Below are 25,132 nucleotides of genomic sequence, written 5' to 3'. Positions count from 1 at the left end.
AGTTTAAATAAACTACAATCCCATATCCATTTCTGATTAAACAAATTTGAGTCTATAAATCAATGGGAGACTCGTGAACGCTAGCTGGCAGCAGACTTGCCAGGTAAATGTATATGTATGCGCATGCGCACATTTCCCAGAACAACGGATTTACCTATAAGTCTGCTTCCACCCAGCGTTCCAAAAGTCCCACATTGATTGTGTAGTGAGTTTCAGTTCCTGTAACTGCAAACTAAATGTTTTATTTAGAAAAGTTTCCGTATCCTGCCACAAGTTTTTCATTCATTATTATTGTTATGAAATAAAATAGCATATTAAATGAGATATTCGTTTTTAGTAAACAATTAGTGAAAAAGAGATGCAGGATACAGAAACTTTTCCATTTATCAAGAATGTTGATAATAATCTCTCTTTCCAGACAACTTGGTACGGGATGGGTTCCACGCTTTTCAACCTGACTCGTGGCTGTCACTCGGACCCCTGCACCAACATGCACCAAACCGATGCTTCCAAAAACTGCAATGAATTGCCCGACGTGCACAAATGCACTCAGTGCTGTGATCAAGACATGTGTAATGAACACATGAATGAAGGTATGAATGGTGGGGATGATGTATCAGGGTGTATGAGCACTCTAGTGTTGTCAGCTGTAGCCTTGATGATCATCCTGTAAACTTTATCCAGTGATTAACAGTGGATAGTTTCTTTTGCTGCGCTAGTTTCTTGTACAAAAAGGGTGTTACAGGCACTTAACACAATTGGTTACTACTCAAAATAATTGTTAGCATAAAAGCTTACTTGGTAACAAGCAATGGAGCTGTTGATAGTATACCAAATTGTGAAAAACGGCTCACTCTGAAGTAAAATAGTTTTTACCTATAGACCCCGGTTCCAGTTTTTTTGTGTGTCAGTGCCAGCTGACCAGGAAACTGCTTTTAACAATCTGGATTTTAGCTTTGATTATAAATCAATTTGTCAGAGAATCCGACAGAAATGGGTTAGCCCCTGCGGCCAAGAACCAGCCACCCCTAACCCAGGAGTGTTGAGATCATAATCAATAAATGCACACACATTATTTGTCATATTATTTGGTATATGTGTCTCTGCTTGAAGCTGAATGACAGTTTGCTGCAACTCAATGACCAACCCCATCTAATAAAACAATAAATGTACAATTCAAATTCAAACCATAAGAGAGAGAATAATAGTTTAGAATAGAATTGATACCACACTGTATTTAACTGTAGTGTTGAGAACATCAATGAAATCTATCCCTACTATATGTTTATTTATCTTTTGCCACCGTTTGCCATGACGTTGCTTTTTAATAGTCTGAAATATCATCTGAGTAATTTGTGATTAAGTCTTGCTTTGTTGTAAATGATTTTGGGTAGGATTAGAATAGAAGTTAAAGGGAAGGTACACGTTTGGTAATTCCTCAAAACAAATATTAACTTAAAAACTGACTTGGTAACGAGCATTTGGGAGCTGTTGGTAGTATAAAACATTGTAAGAAACGGCTCCGTCTGAAGTATCATAGACTTTGAGAAAGAGGTAATTGCTCACTAAAATAATTAAAGACTTCCAGCCAGAAGTCTTTTATTCCTATCTGAAAGCACACAAATTCGTTCAACAAGTGTGTTTTTCTCTCATCATTTTCTCGCAAATTCGATGAATAATTTAGCTGAAATGTTTATAGGATTGTTATTTTATGCTTATGTTGGGATACACCAAGTGAGAAGACTGGTCTTTGACAATTACCAAACGTGTACCTTCCCTTTAAACAGATTTTATTTTAAAAGTAATTAAATTCACATCCTTTATAGGTTTCAATTAGGTGATTATGCACGTTAACAACAACATGCTTATTTCGACCCCAGCAACCGTAACCAACACGTTTATTGGCCTTCAAGTGCCATGGACAATACTAGAGTTTAATATAAGACAGTAACTTTTTATCTTGATGATTTGTATATACCTACTATGAACTTCATTATCAGGCACCTTTAAGATTGAAGGATTTTTTTCCCCAAGAATATACTTTCTTGGTTGCCTCGTGGTTTTTTGTTTTTTGTTTGTTTGTATTATTCAATATGCAACAAAGAAGTACAAAGACAACAAATCACCGAATTTCTGTGATTGTTTGCCTCCCAGTTGCCTCATTGGGTGAGATAGACTACAAAAATGGCCCGTGTTTGATTTTACCAAACGGTGTGATAGCATATATAACAACATTAAATATTGTGGTTTTTAAGAACTTCACTAAAGATTGAGGTAAACTATTTTTAAAATGTATGTAGTTCAACTGCACCGTACTCAAAGTACTCACTTTATTTGTAGTCCTATTTTTGTGTTTCCTATTTAAAAAAAAAAAAAAACATTAAAAATGTTGCCAAATTATGCATAAATCGTAAGTTGTAAATAATAAAATGTGTGATGATCCATACAATAATAAATAGGCCTAATTCTAGTTTTTGACAAAATAGATTAATAATTAAATATTTGAGACGAAACAGGTGAACAGTGGCCTTACTAAAAGTTATGAATGTTGAATATGATTCGATCAAAACCACTATGAGTGTAAATATCGATGAAAATGATTAGTTTATACAGAATGAGCTAATAACAAAATGAAGTTTTGATTCTATTTTTCATTTCAATAGTAGTAAAGTGCCATGGTTGTAATAATATTTGAGATTTTTCACTTGTTGTTAGAATACACAGATGCAAATAAATTGTTGACTCTAGATTAAGATGTTATGTGACTTGTGTGACATTGGCTGTTAAATGGCGTCCGGCTCGTAAATTCAAATGACAAAGAAGGGGCGGGAACTAACAAAGAGAGGGAAGATCGGGGAAGGGTGAGAAGATGCTATGATTAAGGTGAAAAATCACACACCGCTCCCTACTTCTCACAGCCCTCTCCAAATGGAAATCGTTCGTGAAAAACAGACGGAGCCTTTATGTCTTAACACATCTCAGCAATCCATAATATTAGAACTCGATCTTCAAGGCAGGTTTACCAAAAGCAACTCTGTGAATCCGGGCATGTAATTGCAGTGCAAGCTTAAACAGTATTGATGACAGTATACTATCTCCCTTATGACTTTCCTATGGCAGCCATTTAGTCTAATGCTCAATAGACCTGTTAGAGTGACTGAAATCTGATAGAAGAGGGAGGCATATGCAACGACACACAAACACGCCAATATCCCGTTTTTCCGGGAGCAAACGAAACATTGATCTGTTGGGATATTAGGAAGTTAGTTATCATATAAATCATTAATAATGATTGAAGCGGGGCTATAATGACATGAAAGGATTGATTTCCTACACGAACAACCCAAGCTGAAAGCAACTGAATCAATAGTTTGACTTCGCTTAGTTTCATTCTCAAAGCTCAAGAATTATTTGATGTTTAAAGTTCTCTAGAGATATTATGTCATCATCTGCCTATGTTGGGAGACATTATTGAACCCCAACTACTGTTTACACGTTATTTCTATGTTGACAATCAAATAAGGAAGGACTGCTTACAAATATCCATTTCAACACGAATCAATGTTTGTTGTTTTCAAAATTCACTAAATTGCTGCTATTTAATTGTATGGTGAGTGAACAAGCTGCAGCGAGAGCAGTCGACAAACACAGAAAGATACCTACGGCACAAGGGCGCCACCAAGCTGATCTTGGCGCCAACTTGTGGTTATTTCAACCATGATTCAACTTAGCACATAGCTTTCTTGGGTTGATTTCGCTTACATGCACTTAGATTGTCGGGACGTTCTGACTGTGTAAACAGTGCTAATCAGCACGGCCTAAAGTCGATTGGTGTACAATATCAAATCGACTTTGTTTTTCCAGCAGGTTTGCGCACGAGTTGCTTCCTTGCCCTATTTCAATTAATACATCAGCCGTCGATTACACAAAACTCTTCCTAACTTGACACTAATCTTAGGAATTAGGACGAGTCCCAACCCTGCACTGTAGCATGCAGTTAGATTAATCCTAAGTTAGGACGAGTTACTCGGCCTAACTCGAGTTAAGACGAGTACCAACTCTTTGTGAAATCGACGGCATGCATGCTAATGGGGTCTGAAGTTGTTCTACTTGCCCTTTGTGACTTCACTACATCAAATTAGGTTTCAAATTGAGTAATTTGTGGTATTTAAGTTATGCACTTAAGGTGGTTGTATAGATCAAACACACGATTTGATGGTACCTCCATCCCAATTCAGAAAGAGCATCCAATTCTATTTTGCATGACTCAGAAAATCATTGTGTCGGCCCGGCCATTGTCACATTACAATGTCTGCAGGTATTTCTTACATGACAACGCATAAAACACACCACATATGCAACCATGCTGAGAGATTCGAGTTTACGTTGTTCATATAGCGTCACCTTTAAAAAACACACGCCCCGTTAATGCACTCATTAGCACGCTCTATCACAACCGCTCTGATGTTCATACGCCGAGCCGAAATAGTCCGCCATTCTTTAAAATAACTCTGAATACAATTAACAATTCGAATCGTTGATGTGGCTTTCAGTTCAATATTGTATTAACAGTTTTATTTTGCAATGATACCGGTAATGTAGTACGGTTTAATTGCTTAATTGGATGTTTTTTGCAATTATTGTTTTCCCTGCGTATGATATGTGAAGATGTGTGATAAGGCCCCAGAACAAGTCGGCCATGACAGTTGCTGTTTTTCTTTGTAAGCACTGAAAAGTTTTACATTTCCCGAGGAAAATATCCACATTTCTTGAGGTTGCAGTGCTCAAATGCTGCTAAGTTACTATAGGTCACACAGGGACGAATTTAGGTGAGTGTTGCACTTTATATTTCTGTGTTATTGGCTGCAACTTCGGTGCACAAATTTCAAAGTTGTATTTTTATGATAATGGCGATAGATGCGAAGTGCACCGCTTGTTTGATGGCGAGGTACGCTGAAAAGCATTATTATACATTGTTAATTATGTATACATGTACGTTGTGTTGTTGTCTGGTTGTCTGGTTGTATGATAGAAGAATGCCAGTATGTTAAATGTACAACACGAATTGTTGCAATTGTATTAGCTTTAGACTGGCCCATCATTATGAACCACCTGTTCACATAACGTAGGCCTACTACTAATGGTTTCTTACTTTGGCCTGGGATCTTTGAAGCTAAATCGACATATCGTTGAACGGTTAATTATGTATTTTAGTCAAAACCACAGGTTCTTTTCAGAACCAACACTACTAAAACGAGATACTAACATGGTTAGTTAAACCTCTCTTGTTAGATTTTGTGTTTATTATTAATTGTGAAACATGTTTGGGTGGGGAATGAGAAGGAAAAGTTTCCGTATGGCGCCACCACTTTTTCATTCGAAATAAATTAATATAGTATCTAATTTACCTGATTGATATATCCCTTTTTGTAAAAATGAGTGAAAAAGTGGTGGCGCCATACGGAAAGTTATCCAATGAGAACTAAAATGAATAATGAATATTATTAGTAAGCCTGTTTTTAACAGTGACGTGCCAGCTGGACCGGTCAGGTTGTAATTTTCACAAATCAACCTTCTTCACAGTTGTCCATCTTTCAAAGAAATAGGGATCGATGCTTTTCAACACTGAACCATCCTGCCGGATCGCAATTTTTGTTCTGTAATATCAAAATCCTCTCTGCTTAATAGCAGAAATTAGCATGATATCAGTCGTAAGTGTACCTGTGACATGGCTTATAATTATAACCCTGTTCTGGTCAGCATAATAAACTAGAGTTGAGCCTCTTTATGTGCAAATTGGGCCCAGGGTTTGAACTGGCATTTGGCTGATGCCCACTCAAATTGCTTAGCAAAGATACTTGTCGAGCAGTATTTTCTGCTTATAAAAGCAGTTTATCAAATTGGGCCCTGGGCCCAGATTCACAGAGCACAACAAATTGCTATGCCAAACAAACTTAAGCTTACCGCAGTTTATGGTCACAAGCACAACGTCCATGTATGAAATTTCAGACAATATTTTATACTTAAATATTTCTCTGTAGGGCGTGGTATACTATGGACTTTATATAGTCAGTGTGAGCTTGATGCAAATAATTTTAGGGAACGAGATAAAAGGTCCGAAAACATTCGAGTGAGAAACTTAAGCGCTATATAAGAAGCCCCTATTATTAGTTTTGAATATTATTTGTTGACATTTTAGTGGCTCGTCGAGTGTTATTCTAGTTGTCCTTAACCTATCAAACCCACGAGTAAACATAACCACACGGATATTGCTTCTTGCTTCGAGATCTTGAAATCATGATGAGTTTATGTTCACGCCTAAACTTCCTGTGAACGATCCGATGTTTAAATGTCGCCTCGATCAACTTACTGCACTTGGCAGTCTTGGTATCATTCTCATATTTATTCATTTTTTGTAAAATACAAAAACCTAGTATTCATGAATGATTCCATCTAATTGTCATTGAATTCATTTTTGAAGTCATTTCACTTGGTTAAGGGGTTAGACTTTTTGTAATAAAAACCGATTTCTTAGAAAGTAAAAGTAAAATAGGGATGCAGAAGTGTCATTATATTTATTCAGAATACGAGATAATAATTATATTTGGCTAAGTCGACTTCTTATCTTGAAAAGCGAACTTGTTTGGACATCTTGTCTAAACTTAACCTAGGAAGTCGACTTGTCTTCCTTGTTTCAGTGAGTCAACTTGGCGATTGGCGAGAATTTTTTTTAATGCAGTTATAATCGACATCTAACTTTCATTATGTATAGTCTTAACGAGGTAAATTATTTTGTGGAATTCGAAGGCTATGGCTGGATAAAATAATTAATTGGCTAGATGAATTATCATCTAGATTTCAGGTAGTCGACTCAGCGAAAAAAAACCCATTATTTTGCCGGCCGTCCAGATAAGTGGTATGGCACTATACTGAAGCCCGGTACCAAAGAACACCTCGACCCTCTACATTGAATCAAGGAGTATAACACATGTCAGTCGGTGTAGAAATTTCCCCTTTTGTGTCTTATATTATTTTCCTTTCCCAATACAATCTACCATGGGGTTTCGTCAATGTTAATCTGACATTGAGATACAAAGAAGTTGTCAATCATGGCTGTTGCGCTTGGGTATATCCAACCATATCATAACACTGCACCTGATTTAGGAATTCAATTCATTCCAGATGGAAATAACCTAGAGCATCATGTCTTTCAGTACAAAATTAGACATTTAGGGTTGATTGCAGTGTCTGAATAACCAACGTTTAATTAGGTTCGTGGTATAGCTCCATGTGACAATCGAACATAAGCTGACTCTCTATCTATTCCTCTAAGTTGTTAGTAGATGGGCATAGAGGAAACACTTGAATTGAAGTTAATCAATTAATAATTTTAATAAAAAAAAAAAATAAAAAAAATAAAAAAAAATCAAACTTATTGGCCTTTCTTGATCGTCTGTTCTGAGTGTTGTCGGTTAACCTTGTTTCAAAAACTGACGTCCATACCTGGGCCAAGTTTCATTAAGCCTGTAAGCACAACAACTCGCTAAGCAAAGAAAAATATTGCTAAACAGAAACAGATTAGGCCTACCTACAACCAAAATTATGGTGTGTTTTTTGTGACTGATGTCCAACTCAATTTTTGGCTTAGCAAAGAAGTTTGCAAAGCAGTAGTTTTTGCTGAACAGCTTTAATTTGGCAACACTTCCTCTTCTGTTTAAACAAAATAATAATTCATGTTTAAAGTCAGAAAAAAGTCATTGTAAACTACTGAGCTATGAGAGCATATTAAAGTCAATGTGAGCCCTTTGTAAAGGCGCACGAAGGCGAAGGGTCATTTGATGACTCTGAGTAAATCCAGGGCCAAATTTAATAGAGTTGCTAAAGCAGAAAATATTGCCTGCTTAGCAGAAATGAACATAATTCCAGCCACAAATTGTACACAAGCCTTTAATAAAGTACTTTAGCTGGTCACCTTCTTCTGGTAAGCAAGTTGTTGTGCTTAGCAACATATTCTGTTTTTTTAAGCAGCTCTACGGAATTGGGCCCAGTTCTGCGGGCAAAGTAATTACAAAGTAATTCGCAGATGTAAATGTTTTGAACAGATGGACGATAATTTGAGATTAAATTGAAAGCAAGTTTCAAGTCGTGGCGACCCAGAGGGGCAGTTCTTAAAAATTAAATCTTGCACTAATGACCAACTGTTAAATTAATTGTATCACGGCTTGATTAATTAATTCACGATGGGGACCGTGAGGTGAGATGATTATTTTTGTCCCATTCCAATATGTAATTTGTTTTCGCAAATTATGATTTCAAGCATAGCAATTTTAAACGACTTGTACGGAGAAATATCTTGCTACATTCAATTTGAAAGCTCACTGATCCAGAGTCGATAATATTTTTTATAAACCGTAAGATGAGATGATTTTGTCCCATTAAAGTATAAACTTTGTTTTCGCAAATTATTTTAAACATTTTAAACGACTCCTTTGAAATGTTTTACTACTTCCATTCTAAAAACTCACTAACTTTAAACTCCAGTCCGACTGTAGGCCTACTGTAAAGTCGAAACAAATCGTTTTCCTAAGACCCAAAGATTACAAGTGCCAATTTTGAGTCAGCATTTGAATTAAGAATAATATACTAAATTTGCACAGCATCCTCAACAATAAACCTTGTTTTCTGTGATTTTTCGCTAAAATGTGATGACTATAATTTGATGATTTTGGGAATCATGGGAATGGATAAATACTAATATATATATATATATATATATATATATTGTCACTCAATCACTGGTTACCTAATAAAATAATGGAACCCAGTTCGTTTGCCTCTTTCAAATCTTTAGATGCTCTTGTATGTTCGTCACTCCCTCCCCACAGGGAAAGACGGCCAAAATACACACATCGGCAAAGATTTGTATGAAAATCCCTCCCATTGCGGTGGGCAAGGCATTTTTGTTAAAGGGCAAGCCTGGGGTACTAAACACTAAGTTAAACTAAAGACAAGTTTTCTTTATCTTCTTTCACGTGTCACTCCTTCGGGCATTTAGTTGGAGGAATATTTAGTTTCATTAATAGAAACTTTACAAATAAAAGTCATCTTTGATGAAATTTCGGGAGGCCAAATTTTTGTTTTGCAAGGCAAGCTCGGCTGAGCGATTATGTGTGAACGCGGTAGGGGTTTTCCGTTAGAACGTGTCCTTCGCGGAATTGTTTTCCGGAGTTGGCATAAAATAGAGAAGCACTGCGGTAAAGGGCTCAAATGATATTTGTTTCTTCTATCTAAAACCATGCTGCAAACTAGTTATAATTGTGAGACCTAAAGTGACATGACCCCTGGTTCTCAGTCAGAGATATGATTTTTAATGTTCGCTATTCAGTCTTTTGAATGTCATTCGTTTTGCGACTGTCTATTATAGCCCATTATAACATGTGACCACATTATTTACTTCCTGCAGTCGTGATTTGTACACAGCTCATGGAAGAAAACATTAAAAAAAATATTGCACTGTATGAAGAAATTATTATTAATTATTTATTAAGTTGTAAAATCCACTTAAAGCCATTGGACACTTTCGGTTCAGAAAAAAAAAAAAAAAAAAGTTCACAGATTTACAAATAACTTACACGGTTTACAGAAGGCAATGGTGAAAGACTTCTCTTAAAATATAATTCCATGAAATGCTTTACTTTTTGAGAAAACAGCAAAACAATATAAATTCTCGTTAACGAGAATTACGGATTTATTTTAAACACATGTCATGATACGGCGGAACGCGCGGAAACAAGGGTGGGTTTTCCGTTGTTTTCTCCCGACTCCGATGACCGATTGAGCCTAAATTTTCACAGGTTTGTTATTTCATATAGAAGTTGTGGTACACAAATTGGGGCCTTGAAAAACACTGTTTACCGAAAGGGTCCAATGGCTTTAAACAGTTAATTAATTCTTTGCAAACTTCTTCCAAAGTATTCGTTACTTAAGCTACCATAATCAACATTAGTCTTCACTCAGTGTAATTAAAACTGAACTGTGCTAACCCAACCTCATCCAAATGAGATCAGAAATATCTATACTGGCAAACAACTAGTGTGAAAATCTCATAAGAAAAGCCAACATGCGTCGTCCCAGTGGTTAACTTCCCGCAAACACACCGAGTCTATCCTTAAACGGATAAATATTTACTTAAATAAGCCTTCAGGCTATGGCCCTCATCAAAAATTGATGTTTCAATTTGCCGGAAACCATGTTGTCATTCCTGGCCTTACCTCAGGCGCATTCATTAAAAGTGATATTTTGATTTGGATAGAAAGAGATGCATGTTTTAATTAAGACAATCTGCGCCTTTGTGTGCCTCACTGTAAAGATTTATTACTTTTGATAATAATAATAATAATTTTTTTATTGTTTATTATTTGAGTGCAAACTCCAGTTAGACCCACGAGCCAAACATGATAAAGCCAGCAGCTTCAACCTTGTACCATAAACTTGTCTTGAGCTAAACCTAGATTGGAGCTTGGACCAGAATCGGGCTAACGGGTTTACGGTTAGGACTTTTAGGTCTGGGTTTATTAAGGTATGTGTTGCGATGCTACATTGAGGTCTGGGTTACATTGGGTATTAAGTTTGGCTAAATCTGGATCCCAGCTATTACTTGAATTACAGATACTACTTTAGTTAAGGTTCACCCAATATTTGCATGTCGCAGCCGAACTGCATTGGACTCGGCTCTCGTGTTTCTGACGGGTTCTAGTGTGGGTTCGAGTCCCACTCTTGACTCTTCGATTTGGATGGAACGTAAAGCCATAAAGCTATTGTGTTGTGTACTGTACGTTGTTACACTTATCGTCAAGAGAAGGGTTTGTCCTGGTGTTTCTACTATAGTGGCTGCGCCGCAGCACCATGTAACCCCCTCAAGGTGCTGCATAAGTCGATGTCATATCTCCAAGTTTCAAAAGCCTTTCTTAAAATGTTTCTTTTTGTTCGAGCGCCCGAAGTGCTATAATATACGTGCGCAGTATCCCCGGTAATACTTTTCCAAAAGACCGTCCGTTAAGTTGACACATGGAGAGAGAGAGAGAGAGAGAGAGAGAGAGAGAGAGAGAGAGAGAGAAAAAAAAAGGCGAAACAGAACCTTTTGGCTGTCTCCTTTTACCAATTGACAACTCGTCAGTCTTAAAAGAACTACTATTAGACCCAATGCTTTCTTCGTGGAGCCACTACAATTTAGGAACAAATGGGCCAACATCTTAGGATGTGTTATATTTTATCCGGTTTAAAAATGCCTGCGGTGTTCGTGTTTTCAATTGGAAACAAGTTACAGTTGAAATGAAGATGGAATCACCTTACTCCATTTGTTTCACACTTTCATCAGTCGCTGAAGTATAACCACTTAGCCTAATGTTTGAAGCCACTAGGTACATCGATGATAAAATGCGAACCATTCAAATACTTTTCATTAGTGTGTGTCGAAGACATCCGATTTGAAAATGGTTCGATAGCAGTTTTTTTGACGTGATTGGTACAGTGTATTGGTGACTTGAGTGTTTTAGAAAGTGTTTTAAAGGATTCGTATGGAGAAAAACATGTTTTCTAATTTCGGTCTGGTTTTACTCATTAGGAAGTTCATGACGTAGCCAGTTTTGCTGTAAAATCTTCCTCTTAAGATGAGGTATAATATTAGAAAGAAGGTCGTATGAATACCTAAAAAGCAACTGAGTAGCTTGTTTTTACCCCTACATCGAGATTTGAGCACTCCATGTATATTCAGTACTTTCCCGATTTCTGCGACACAATCAACAAGCAAATTAATCGGGTGTGATTCGAACCCACGCCCTTTGCACTGCTCCAAATATCTTGCTACGATTAAGTCCCATTCTTGTTACACGCACAGCCCTATGCCAAACAAATCAAAGGGAAGCCGAACTAGCAAGCATGGGTCTTCAATGACACCCCTATACTGTTCATTCATTCATTCATTCATGCAGGTAGCGTCTTCACAAGTCATCAAGGTATCCCCGTCATGCATTAATCACAATCATTCCCGTCCAATCTGACACGAAGCATCAACCAGAAGGAAGTCCCACGGGGGACCAACGCGATAAGTCACCCCGTCACGACGGACTCCGGACTGCTACCTCGGGACGAGACACGGTAAGAGTAAATTAATTGACGAATTAATTGGTCATGGTCATCCATGCCAAATCAATAAACAATTGTTGGTCAGTGAGACAGGTATCGGTTTTGTATCATCTTTTGATTTGCGTACAATGCTGTTAATGTGTCGGGAAAGGGAAATTTTAGTCTCTTCAAATTATGACCGTCTATCTGTCATGAAATTCATGAAGCCTTCCTACTAATATAGCTGGCACAGTTAGAATACCAACCCAGTTGGAATGCCGGCACTTTAATTCTGAGGTCGTTGGGTCAAATCATACTCTTGTCAAGTTTGCTTTCTCCAACACCAAGTTACTTCTCATATAAGGAAAGCGTTCTGAAGGCCAACTTTAATTTTTTAAACACCATACGAATTCGTTTATTAAAAAAATAGACAGTAAAACAAAAATAATGTTAAAAATTTGTATGAACACGGAGTTTCTTATAAGTGTCTGTTCTTATTCGTAGTTGTTTTAATTTATTTGCACCTTTATGACGGTCTCGATTTGTTTTTAGTCTGTGACCGTTGCATCACAGCATTGTTTTGGTCAGTTACTTTTTCGTCCATGACCGTTGCATCAGCAGTATGTTGGTCAGTTACTTGTTCGTCTGTAACCATTGCATCAACACGATTTTGGTCAGTTACTTTGTCGTCTAAGACCTATGCATCAGCATTATTTTGGTCAGCTACTTTTTCGTTTATGAACATTGCATAAGCATTATTTCGGTCAGTTATTTTTTCGTCTAAGACATATGCATCAGCATAATTTTGGTCAGTTACTTTTTCGTGTATAAAATAATGTGAACTGTATTCCTTCTATTTCACTTGACTGCGTTCTCGGCTCAAACGCACTATTCAAGAGCCATTTCATATTCCATAGTCTGCAGTCTGAGTTTTTTTTTCCTTTCTGTGGACTGATTTGAAGCCTTGACCCCGCGTATCTTAATAACCGATCAATATTTTTGTGTACAGAGTGTTGCATATGAAGTGATAGGAACTAATTTTTGTTTGGTTCATTATGTATTTTAAATGCCTAGTTAGCGGTAGACATTTTTTCTTCTTCTAAATTTTTTTCTTCTATCTTTGTTCAAGTCACGCATTTATTCGTTTAGTCCTGCGATTTGTTGTCTTTCACACATGTGTGAGAGAGACACCAATGTTCCCAAAGCGTTGTATATATTGAATGGATGGGAACCTAAGGATGGTTCCACAGAAACAAATTAGTAAGTTTGAACCTAAGTTTGCTTCCTAGAAGTATTGTTTATTTAGGAGACAAAATGTTCAAAACAAATTCATGTGTAAAAGTCTTAAGTTGGTTCCCGAAAGCATTATGTGGGAAACGAAGGTTCAAAAAAAGATGTATATGGATCCCATGGTTGGTTCCCAAAAAGCAAGGGAACGAAATGTTACCAAAGCCTTGTCTTTGGGAACCCAATGTTCCAAATTCAATGGGAACCCAAGGTTTGTCGTTCCCAAAAGCATTTCGTTTGCGGGAACATGGTTCTTAAATCAATGCATTATGAACAAGCACCCCACTCAGTCTGCCCGCACCCCGTCCCCATTTATTCACCTTTCATTTTTAAGAGAGACCCTTTTTCACACGTTCAGATGCCTCAGTAAATCGATCAACCTGTTTATGATTAAGCTAAACTGCTAAGCCAAATCGAGATTTAAGCAGGTTTTTCTTGGTACGCTACTCTGAGATTTTTTGAGCTGTGTGTGATGGTCTGTGGAGGTGAACTCTTAAAGTACTTCAAACTCAATTAAGTTTTTCCCTTTGTCTTTAATAATACGTCATCTGCCAAGCATGCAGTTATAAGTCATCTTTGTTAATAATGTGACACTCCTGTATCAGTAAGAATAGGAAATTAACATTGCCCCGCAACGTGTACTCTGGAAGGGGAAATTAATGATTAAAAAACACGTTTTTTATTTTATTATAAATATTTTTGTAATTTATTGGGAACTATCTAGAGTGAGTAAGTTAACGACAAAATAATGTGTAGTACAATACAAAAGAAAACAAACTTTGTCCACGTTTGAAAAAGAGTTTTTAAGATCTGTCATGGAATGTAGCTCTGGTTTATATCTGGACATTTGTGAAGGAAATGTACATTCGGAAGAAGGCAATTAAATGTTTTGATTTATGAAGAAGTTGATATGCCTCCCTTGGATTGACTTGACCGAGTAAATTTCTCGACGCAACCGGCAAGCCACCCGTCGAAATTGATAAAAAAATTATTGTTCCGGGCGGGAGTGAGTTTTTTTTTAAGTCAACCGGGTACGGAATGACGAAAGCAAACATATGCTACGAAATCGAACACTGGGTATATATTGGCTCGTCCTGTGGGTTGGGGTTGAAGGCAAGCAAGGCTGTGGAGTCCTTGGCTGAGAAACTCATTGAATTTAATACCTTCCCCTGCCCTTCCACCATCCCTCTGCCCCTATTGGTTTGTTTAATATAAAAATATTTGATTTCTGCATGTCAGTTAATAATGTTTGTTTATAATTGAGAGTTGTGTGTGTGGGGGGGGGGGGGGGCTAGAGAAAAAGCAGAGACTGAGACATTGCATATGGAAACCTTGTTAAGTTTAACAGGGCCTAGCCTATTATCTGACGTCACACTTCCAGGCTCGTGGATTACGCCAGAGATCTGCCGTTGAGTCCTCGTCTATAATCACCTTTGACCTCGCACCATTTCACATGGCCTTCATGGTTCTGGAGATTCACAGTTAAATCAGACGTACAGGGTCACTTTTCCCAGGTATACTGCTTAGCATGCAATTATGCGCTTACGGCATCCTGTAAGTATATGATTCTCAGATAAGCGTTCAATTATGTGGTAAGCAGAAGCACGAAAGCAGTGGTGAGCAAGAGATTATATACAAACTCTGGCAAAATTTGTTGTTGCTTTTCTTTAATACTTTGTTGCTTATATTTTTAACTGTTTCAAGACTAATCGTTCTTTTTTTCACGGCGACCTTCCGGTATAGGGCTTGGAGTACCTTATTCAACCTTTTAGAAATTTCGCAAAACACATGTTTACAAGTAGTGATTATTTTAAGTGGGGCAAGTGTTGACTTCAACATTGATGTGTTGGTCCTTGGAGCATGTGTGTGTTGTTGGTAGAGAACATACTGACATCAATAGTGGTGATTGGTAAGTTAGGAACGCTCCAGTAATCTCAACAAAATGTATATGTGGTTTCCAAGTGTTGATTAAATCTCAAATTGATAAAAAAAAATCAAATAATTGAGGCGAGAAGTGTGTTCATTATAGTGAAAAACACATCTTGAATAGTTATTGTAGTATGTCTGGGCTGGAGCAGTGATATTAATGTATATCATACAATGGTTGGTGTACATGAAGCAATATGAAGGAATGTGTGAAGTCCATGGGACTCTTACTTTTTGCTGTACTCCAAAGTGAAAAGGCCGGCAGTTTTGAGTGAACCTTTACACGTATAGTTAAGACAATTTGTGATCAAGCCTACATCCATATGGACTGTAAAAGGGGCAACCCTGTTTCAGCCCCAGGAGTAGGTGGCAACGGCCTCTGAAAAAAAAGTAAAATTGTTCGCCCACATTGCAAATATTAGAACTTGGGTTTATAACTTATTCCAGGATAAAACCTAGCAATCATAATATGAATCTTGGCGACCTTCTCTAGTATTGTGTGTCGGCAGGTAAAGGTTGACGTGTATGTGAAGGCATGGTGCGGCGAGGCGAGATCGAAACCACTGGGAACGAGGTTGAACACAAGGGGACTATGAATTTCATAATGCCCCTGGCAAAATTCATCATCTTTTTTGTTTTTGGTTCTTTACTTACCGAGAAAAAAACATTGTCGAATGAAAATTCACAAGATGGATCTAGGTGACCCATCTCGTCCGTGTCCATCACAATGTGGTCACTTGAGTAACTCGCAGGAACCAATTTCTGGCTCAATTATGATTTGGAAAATGATCCCCACTTGAACCCCCGCAGGAAACAAATTCTTCGCTGTATGGTATTTTGATCACGTAGTATACAGTTCAAACACTTCTGGCCATAGCAAAGTCTTTACCTTGATCTGAACTGACCGCAGTCATTTTTGTATACGATATTATTGCGAGATGAATGTGTACGAACAAGAAAATAAAATTGGGTACATTTTGCAGTTTCAATGATATCAACTGATGACTGATACAATAAGACCTCGTCCTCAAAGTAAGCTTAATTGAACGGTTTTCCGACGTTTTTGTCACCCTGCTTAGAGATAGGCCTACTGTTCTTTAAAACAAAAGTATAAGGGGGGCCTATTTTGGTGAAATTATTTAACATTTAATTGTGTTCAAATAATTGAAACAAAAAATAAAAATGCAAGAAGAGGTGCACACACTGGCATCACGTTACGGGTGTATTTAAGCTTGATATCCCCTCAATAAATCCCACGAAACAAAATGAGATGCACAAACAAACAAAGGAAATGCAACAGTTTTCTCTGCCCTCGGCAGTGTTTTCATGTCATCGCTTCATTGAACTTTCCCCCTCTCGGTTTGAACAATTTTCATGGGTCGATCGACCGCTCACAGCGGCCGCCGGCGCGTGTGTAAGCCCCGGACCCTACCCCTCTCTGTCTTGGTGTTTCTTCCGCACCAGATCACTCTCCTCACCCCGATGGTTATGGGACATAAGATCAAAGCTAAATGTCTTAAAGTCACCTGGAAGTGGTATTTTTTCAGAATAAAGCTTTTGTCACTAATATATGTGTCTTGATGACTGGGATGTAAATAAACAGTTAACTAAGGTTTTAAAAAATCAGTTCTTATGTTATTTACAAATTTAAGAGTAGACCCCGACCCGAGAGGGCGCTGTTCGTGACGTCAATCGAGGCAGATTTTGCCTGTAATGCGTAGAGTAAACACAATTGCAAAATACATGTAAGGACCAAGTCGTGAGTTTGTACGTTTCAAAAAAAAAATGCAGAAAAACACATTTTGAAATGTACCAACTCACGACTTGGACGTACATGTACTTTGCACGTGTGTTTACTATACGCATTGCAGGCAAAGTCTGCCTCGATTGACGTCACAAAAGGGGTAGGCGGAGTCAGCCCCCCAAACAACTTTATATATTTTTTAAACATATAAATCGTGACAAACAATTACTCAAGAAATTGTTTTATTGTTCGTAAGCATATACTCTTATGTTTGAAAGAAAAAATATTCTATTTCCAGGTGACTTTAACTTCAGTGTGAGGATTATGTCTGTCTGTTTAGGACAAGGACGAGAGATCGGGAGAGAGGGCGATCCGTATTTAGGCCGAGATGTAATTGGCGGGTGTTTTAAATGTCAGAAAGCAGCATAATTTACCTTTAGCAAATCATCAACAGAAGCAAATTATTAACAGCAACTATCAAAAATTGATAGAAAATTATCAACAGAATAAATTCTGAAAGGTTAAGACTCCTGCAGAACTTATCCTGTATGTATATATAATACAATACAAAAATCCATTCATTTTAAAACCCGGATTGTAAAAAAAAAAGTGAAAAAGAATGCTCCGTTGAATCAGCATTCAATAGTGTTAAGGAGTAATTTAATTTCATCAGTTTAGCATTCACAGGTCAAATAAGATAATTCTATTTCATTAGGCCGCAACACTTATTAAATTTCGCAAAGCCAACAGCAACAGCTCCGACCAACCATTCAATTGCATCAAGTGTACATGGGGTAGTAGACATTCAACTTCAACTTCAACTTCAAAGTGAAGTCTTTGTTGCATATAAAGGAAGTAGAATGACTGAAACTTGCGAATATGAATGAGAAATACTGAATAAAATGCTCGAAAACGAAGTTGAATGCATTAAAAGCTAAGAAAGAAAGCATAGCTTGAGTGGATTAGGGGGAAATGCGCGAGGTTGAATGCGTGTTTATGAAATTGATTGAATCTTTGCTTAAACTTGGTGTGCTTTTATCACTTTTGTGCCCAAAATTTAAATCTGAGAAGCGTATTCGTGGTAACGTTTCTCATCAGATCGTGTATTCATAATAACGGGATTATTCTTCCTGCATGGAAATTTTTCGCTCTGTATTTTCGGCGATATCTCTAAAACGCGACCACATACAGTTTTTACTGTGAAGGTATGTGGGACCACGTCTGAATTACGAAACCTCCTCCTTTACATATAGAACCATTGTAATATTTTACAAGGTGATCTGGCGCAATATGCTGCCGGTCAAACTAGGAACACCGAGGCAAACCCCTTCGCTTTCCGATAAGTGCACTGGGTTATTTTACGTGCGTTACACAACACACGGGACAAAAGCTTTACGTCCCATCCGAAGGACGAAAATTAACTACATTATAGGATTAAAACAATCGAAAGTTTCGAAGAACCAAAGGTAAACTTTGCCTTTGGCCTAGCGGAAGCTTCTTATATAGCCTAGCGGCAGCTTCTTTAAAGCAGCACTATGAAATACGGCTCTGGCATTGACGTAATCGGACCAGAAAGCCGCCGATTTGTCTGCGGTCTTTACTCCCCAAAGACTTTCGGTCGTGTGCCTTGCTCGGTAAGCTCTTGTGATTACCGCACTATTTGATTTCAAAGAACCAGACGAATGAACATCAATATTTCGAAGAAGTACAAATATAATAAAAAATATTTGTTAAAAGCGCTAAATTGCCATACTGGCCTCAAAGCGCTAAATGCAAAGGTAAAAAGTAATTACCAAATTACAAGATAACAATACAAAGGCTTTCCAAAGAATACAAATTAAAAAGACATTTAACATTCAAGGAAGTTTATGAAAAATAAAAAATAAACATTACAATGTGTTTGTTTATGGAATTTGAGGCATTGCATGGTGAGGTATCAATACAATTGATTTGTGGTAACACCATGTGTTTCTATTTGCTGGGTAGATGTTCTTTTGAGAAAGGGACAGTTCTTTTCAGAACTGAGAAGACTGCAATAGTAAAAAAGTTAGAGAAACTTGGTCCGCTGAGTTTGCCAAGATGAGTTGAAGTAAATCAATCGTAAATTTTCTTGTTGAAATTAGAATAAAATAATATTAGACATACAGTGTGGACAATAAATAACAGGAAAGTGGGCCACCACACCCACGCCGCCATGTGACAATCGCTACTTAATGTACCTTTATTAATTAAAATCAACGATGAGTGATGTAAGGAAGTTAGGTACAATTGATTAAAATGAGTTCACCGTCAGTAATGCTTGTATTATCTACTTAAAGGTCGCATCAAAATAGTGTCAATTGCCGTACGATGTCAATGCCCGCCCCCGTCGTGAAGCGTTGCTAGCCCCCACCAGCTCGCTGTCTCGACATGCTCATCACGATCGTAATCGCTGCCTGTCAAGAGAAAGAAATGGGGCTGGTGAACCATATTTTTCTTAGATGGTTGTTTCTTTACTCACTAAAAACACCCGTACTTAATAATTGATTTGGTCATTTGACGCTATAAGTTATTCAAATACAATATTTAATTCAATGATGTGAAATATTGATCACGTTGTACCGAGTCAATGTGTGCTCTTGGTAATTGCAATCATTTCGTTCCACGGGTGTCTGTTTCCACATGCATTATTCATAAGCCACTGACTCCGCACTGAATCATTCATGAGTTGCTATCTACCAAACGACACGGCATCAAAATCGCCATGCGCAGCGCGCGTTGCCTGGAACTTCAACCGACCAATCACGTCTCTCCTCACGATAGACACATCTTCACTGATGATACAAACTCAAGCCCGGGCAAAGCACACACACACACACACGAACAATCCAATCCAATAGCATCCGATACATTTCCTGCAACGGGCCATTTGAGAGGGTAGCTGGAGCGACACAAAACGCAGTTGGGAGTCTCAAGGAACCAATACGCGTACACCACCACAGCCAGATACTCTATTATTTCGGTGCAATTTCTTAATTGGAAATCGTCAAGATTCACTGATTTCCGTGTGGGGAGAGACAGATAGATACAGGTATGTGTAGAGTGCTTTCAGATGCATGTCAATGTAATTACATTCTCGGATCAAGCGAGAAGTTATGAGATGATGAGGTTGATATTTTCGTTAACAAAGGTAATAGCGAAAACATTATGATATTACCACGTTGAGTTGCACACAGCGGTTTACAATCTCATCGCCGTGGTCAGCAAATAAAACACACTTGATCGAAATAAAATTTGCTTTAATCTACGTTTGCAATCCCCAATAATACCATACGTTACTATTATTCAAGTAAAGACAATCATTTTGAAACAAATCATCATTGAGCATTCTCTTTCGTTCCAGACAAAAATGGAGGAACGATTGATTTAAAACGATTTTGATCGCTGATTTTTCATCATCGCATTTAATACAACAGCAAGCGTTATCAAAAGTTGTTACTCTTCTCGCTCAACTTTTGAACGTTAACCTTTTATTGTCACTTTGTATAGTGTGCTGTGATAAATGTATGTGATGCACTTTAAACAGTAAGATTATATTATTAGATTGAGATCAAATTGTTTGATAATAAATTAAAACTGGAAATGAACTAGACTATACGAAGCACTCGGACTGTGGCTAACAAACAAAGACCCCCGACACTAGCGCTATAGGTGACTCAGTTGAGAACCAGCACCTAAATGCAACCGTCACGGGTTCAAATCCCCCTCTCGTAGTTAGTTTGTATTTGTAAAAACGGACACTCTCGGTACTCAAACTACTTGTTAGCATACAAACTTACTTGGTAACAAGCAAGGGGGAACTGTTGATAGTATAAAACATTGTGAGAAACAGCACTTTCTGAAGTAACGTATAGTTTTCGAAAAAGGTAATGTTTTACTCAAATAATAAACTACTTCGGCTGAACCCTTAATATTATAATGCATTTGAAAATACTCAAAGTAATGCACAAATTGTGTTTTTTTCTTTCATAATTCTTTTGCAACTTAGATGACCATTTGACCTAAATGTTCACAGACTAATATTTCATACATGGGATACACCAAGTGAGAACACTGGTCTTTCACATTTTCCAAACGTGTACAGTGCTTTTATAACTTTGTTCCACTCTATCGGTTTGTAAAATTGCGTCATCATTTTGACTCGTGACTGCCCATGTAATCCTGTGGATTTAACGAACGTCATTCCATTGGATTTAGCTGACTGCTCAAACTGTTAATACATCATAAGTTGAAGCTTTTCAAGCAGATATATACCATTTTGAATTATAAACTTTGGAATGATATTTAAAAAAAAAAAAAAAAACGCCGAAAAATAAAAAAACACACACACACGCACAAAACAACTTTTAAAATAGAAGGTAAACTATATAGACTTACGGAGACCAATTTATTAAATGGGGTAAACAAACTAAAACGAAAATTACAACAACAGGCAGTGAAAATTTGAATATTTAACAAATGCAAATGTTTGACAGTATATGGTTTCTTGTCGGAAATGATTCTAGGTTCGGTTTCCGGCTGAAATTATACGAACATTTAGGTCTTAGCTTCAACATTGCTATATAAAGATTTTGGAAATCATAAGCTTTCGTTTGAGGTATTGTTGTAAAACAAATCCGCAAAATGATATGTCGTATATATGTCGAAAACTGAAATATAGTTTTCGGACGTAATTTCACGTCTATTAGCTACGTTCCCATACAAACACTTTGGCATTATATATGGATATTGTGAATTGTCTGTGGCATTGCGAAACCTAATTGTATGTTTTTCGCTTCGTATCATCATCTTTCGGCAACATTCGTTAAGAGAAAAAAACCCTCATTCTATCAAATACGTTCGTCAAAATCAGGGCATGCAACCTAAAACAAAAAACACCGAATATTTCGGCTCGCGGCTGAATCGTCATTATTTGGAGCGAAATAAATGAAACAACATAATTGAATGAAATAAATCGGATTAAAGACCATAAGTAAAAACTAAATGGGAGAAGTGTCGGTTGAGACGAACCGCGGTTGAGATACATTTGACGTTTCGAATAGTTGTCTTCGTTTTCAATCCCCGCGTGCTCTGCCCATATTCTAGACTCCTGAAGACAATGAGGGCATACTGCACGAAACTTCGAGACTATAATATAATATTAAGCTAGGTTTTTCAACCAGAACCAACAATACAAAGAGCTTGTGTTCACCCTCAATCTATTCTTTGCTCTTTATCTGTCCAGTATCAATATAGTTGATTTTAATTTGGAGCAGTTCCATAAAATGTATCCAAACTATCTGCGGAAACTGTAAGTTTAGATGTAGTCAACAAATTATTGAATTAAAATCATTGACATGAGTATGTCAGAGCAATGGACACTTCGAACTAATTGAAGAGAAATTTGAGATTATTCATTATCTCGGAAGATAAGCCCTGAGGAAAATGTTGATTGCCATCAATTTAAAAATAGCAAACCTCAACCTGACAGGATTTCTACGTCTTTTGGGAAATTATAATTGATAGACATGAATATTTGTCATTTATAAATCACTCTATGATGATTTTTTTTAATTTCACAATAGAGCATGCAGGTTGGGGATGATATTGAGGTATGGATGATGATGACGGGTCCCTCCATAGTTTCATGAATGTCCATGCTTATTCTTTATTTAATTAATCATATCAAACAAGACTTGATTTTGACTGTGGTTTTGATACTGTGGAAACAAACTGACTGATTGGTACAAGCGGATAATTTTTCAGAGTATAACACAAGAAAATATTTGGGCAATAGGGCCATTTCAGATTTGTTCTTTGAAAAAAATATATAACTTGAGCAAACATTGGCAGCCATTTTAAAATTGCCTGCCAGTTTTTCTTCTTCAAAATTCATATTTTTCTTTGAGTTTTTAGCCACCATTTATCACTCCATACTCTGACAGTGTGCAAGATCTAGGCTTGTATCATCAAAGGCAGAATTACCCCAAATATTTCCTCTATCTGCCCCACAATTGTTAGTTTAGAATTAAACATTGCATCATTATTTACTGCTTGATTGGAACAGAATGTACAACTACTAATGGAAAGGCCATTAGTTGGTTTTCAATAACAACATTGATAAAGCCAACATATTCAGGAGTTAGTGACTTCAGAACCCAATACTGTGTGTCATGTTGCTCTCCCCTCAAAAGAACCTTCGTTGTATTATAAACACCGCTTAATAACACCCCTGTACACCTTTAAGCATATTAAAGGCAGTGGACACTATTGGTAATTACTCAAAATATTTATTAGCATAAAACCTTTCTTGGTGACGAGTAATGGGGAGAGGTTGATGGTATAAAACATTGTGAGAAACGGCTCCCTCTGAAGTGCCATAGTTTTCGAGAAAGAAGTAATTTTCCACGAATTTGATTTCGAGACCTCAGGTTTAGAACTTGAGGTCTCGAAATCAACCATCTAAACGCACACAACTTCGTGTGACAAGGGTGGTTTTTTCTTTCATTATTATCTCGCAAGTTCGATGACCGATTGAGCTCAAATTTTCACAGGTTTGTTATTTGATGCATATGTTGAGATACACAAACTGTGAAGGCTAGTCTTTGACAATTATCAATAGTGTCCACTACCTTTAAATGTATTAACCTTATGGACAAATTTAAAATGGGTTCTGAAATACAACAAAGTGAACGCGTTAATAATGCACAATTTAAAGTGCAGTATACGCCAAAATAACAGAACTGTCATTTCGGGTTCAAATATTAATATTTTTTGTCTCAAATATTTAAACATTCCCACAGAAATTCGTTATCCTTAAAAGTGCATATACATAATAAGATGAAAAATATATAATATATATTTTTTTACGGTGCATGAAGCTTGTTATGAAAAATATACACACGATGCGTGTAAGTTATTTTACATCGGGGTGTAAAGTGTTCTATCACATTGATAATATTAATATCAAAACACTAAAGGGACACGCACATATTAATTTAAACTATATTAGTGAGTAGATATGTATTTTGTGATTGTTGTTGTATTGGAGTGTGTTCGGTTTGTGAGGATCATTTATTTGTAGATTTTTTTTCTGGAAAATAACCCAGTTGTTACGAGTAGATCGAGTTTTAAGTTGAGACGGTTTTCAATCTTTAACTGTTGTAGGCCGACGTTTCTACTTTATGTTATCACTCAAGTTAAATATTTAAAATAATGTATGGGCCTTTTGAAGATTTTCGTCAAAATGAGAAGAAAACAAAAATATTGCAAACAAATACGTTTTCCCGTCTGTGCGGCCCCTAAGGCTCGGGCATCATTCAGGGGCTGCACACTCGTCAGTTTATGAAAAGAAAAAAACAATGGAAAAAACTTAATGGTTCAGCACTTTTTTTCCACAGATCATGCGTAGTAATACATGAGCTATACAAAACAATAACTTATTCATTTATAGAGCGCAAATTCCAATATAATTTTGCTCAAATATGCTGAAAAATAAATAACTAATGACAAATGTACACTTTAAAAATATATACCCATACGCACTATTACACATTAATAAAGGAAACAGCAATACAATTCGTTTACAGCCATATTAAAAACATAATAAGCCATATGGTTCACAATAAAAATGTATGAATTATTCATTTGCTACCATTCTATCGAAAACTACAATAGACCATATGATTTAAACGATAGTGCAGTTAAATACTATTGCTATTGAGAGTGTAAACGATCAAAGTCTTTGTTCACGAAATAATTTGCTCAACTTTATGACATAAAACGATATGTAGAACTAAACCTGTTCCTTAAAGAGATCTTAAAGCGGAATTACACTATCAAAACTCCCGGTCAGATCCGACTCTGAATTCGGGTCCCAGGGGATCTGAACCAATTTCTGAATCAGGCTGAACCGGAAACTAATGAAAATGGGTCAAGTTGACCGACTTTGGTGTAATTTTGGTACAGATTTTTAGTCACATTGACCCCAAAATGGGTTCACTGACCACTGAGTCCTGGAACTCTCACCCGTAA

General features: G+C 37.0%; 2 protein-coding genes across 4 annotated transcripts in view; both read left to right on the top strand.

Moving 5' to 3' along the window:
- LOC139944343 (uncharacterized) overlaps positions 1–2,585 on the top strand; it is a 36,716-nt gene extending 34,131 nt beyond the window's left edge. For both annotated transcript variants that reach the window (XM_071941344.1, XM_071941343.1), the window contains one exon: positions 419–2,585. In XM_071941344.1, the coding sequence (XP_071797445.1) occupies positions 419–673 (255 nt within the window). In that variant the 3' untranslated portion in view covers positions 674–2,585. The remainder of the gene's footprint in view (positions 1–418) is intronic.
- A 2,196-nt stretch (positions 2,586–4,781) lies between these two features.
- LOC139944634 (uncharacterized) overlaps positions 4,782–25,132 on the top strand; it is a 66,135-nt gene continuing 45,784 nt past the window's right edge. Inside the window, exons 1-2 of one of the 2 annotated variants that reach the window (XM_071941696.1) lie at positions 4,782–4,829; positions 11,991–12,156. The gene's annotated coding sequence lies outside the window, so the exon portion shown is untranslated. Of the gene's footprint in view, positions 4,830–11,990; positions 12,157–19,946; positions 20,151–25,132 lie in introns of those variants that run through there. The other variant, XM_071941694.1, reaches the window with a different exon arrangement.

Source organism: Asterias amurensis, chromosome 11 (genome assembly GCF_032118995.1).
Source record: "Asterias amurensis chromosome 11, ASM3211899v1".
In the NCBI taxonomy this organism is placed as follows: Eukaryota; Metazoa; Echinodermata; class Asteroidea; order Forcipulatida; family Asteriidae; genus Asterias; species Asterias amurensis.
Note: the sequence above shows the minus strand (reverse complement) of the source record. Positions and strands in the feature narration are given on the sequence as shown.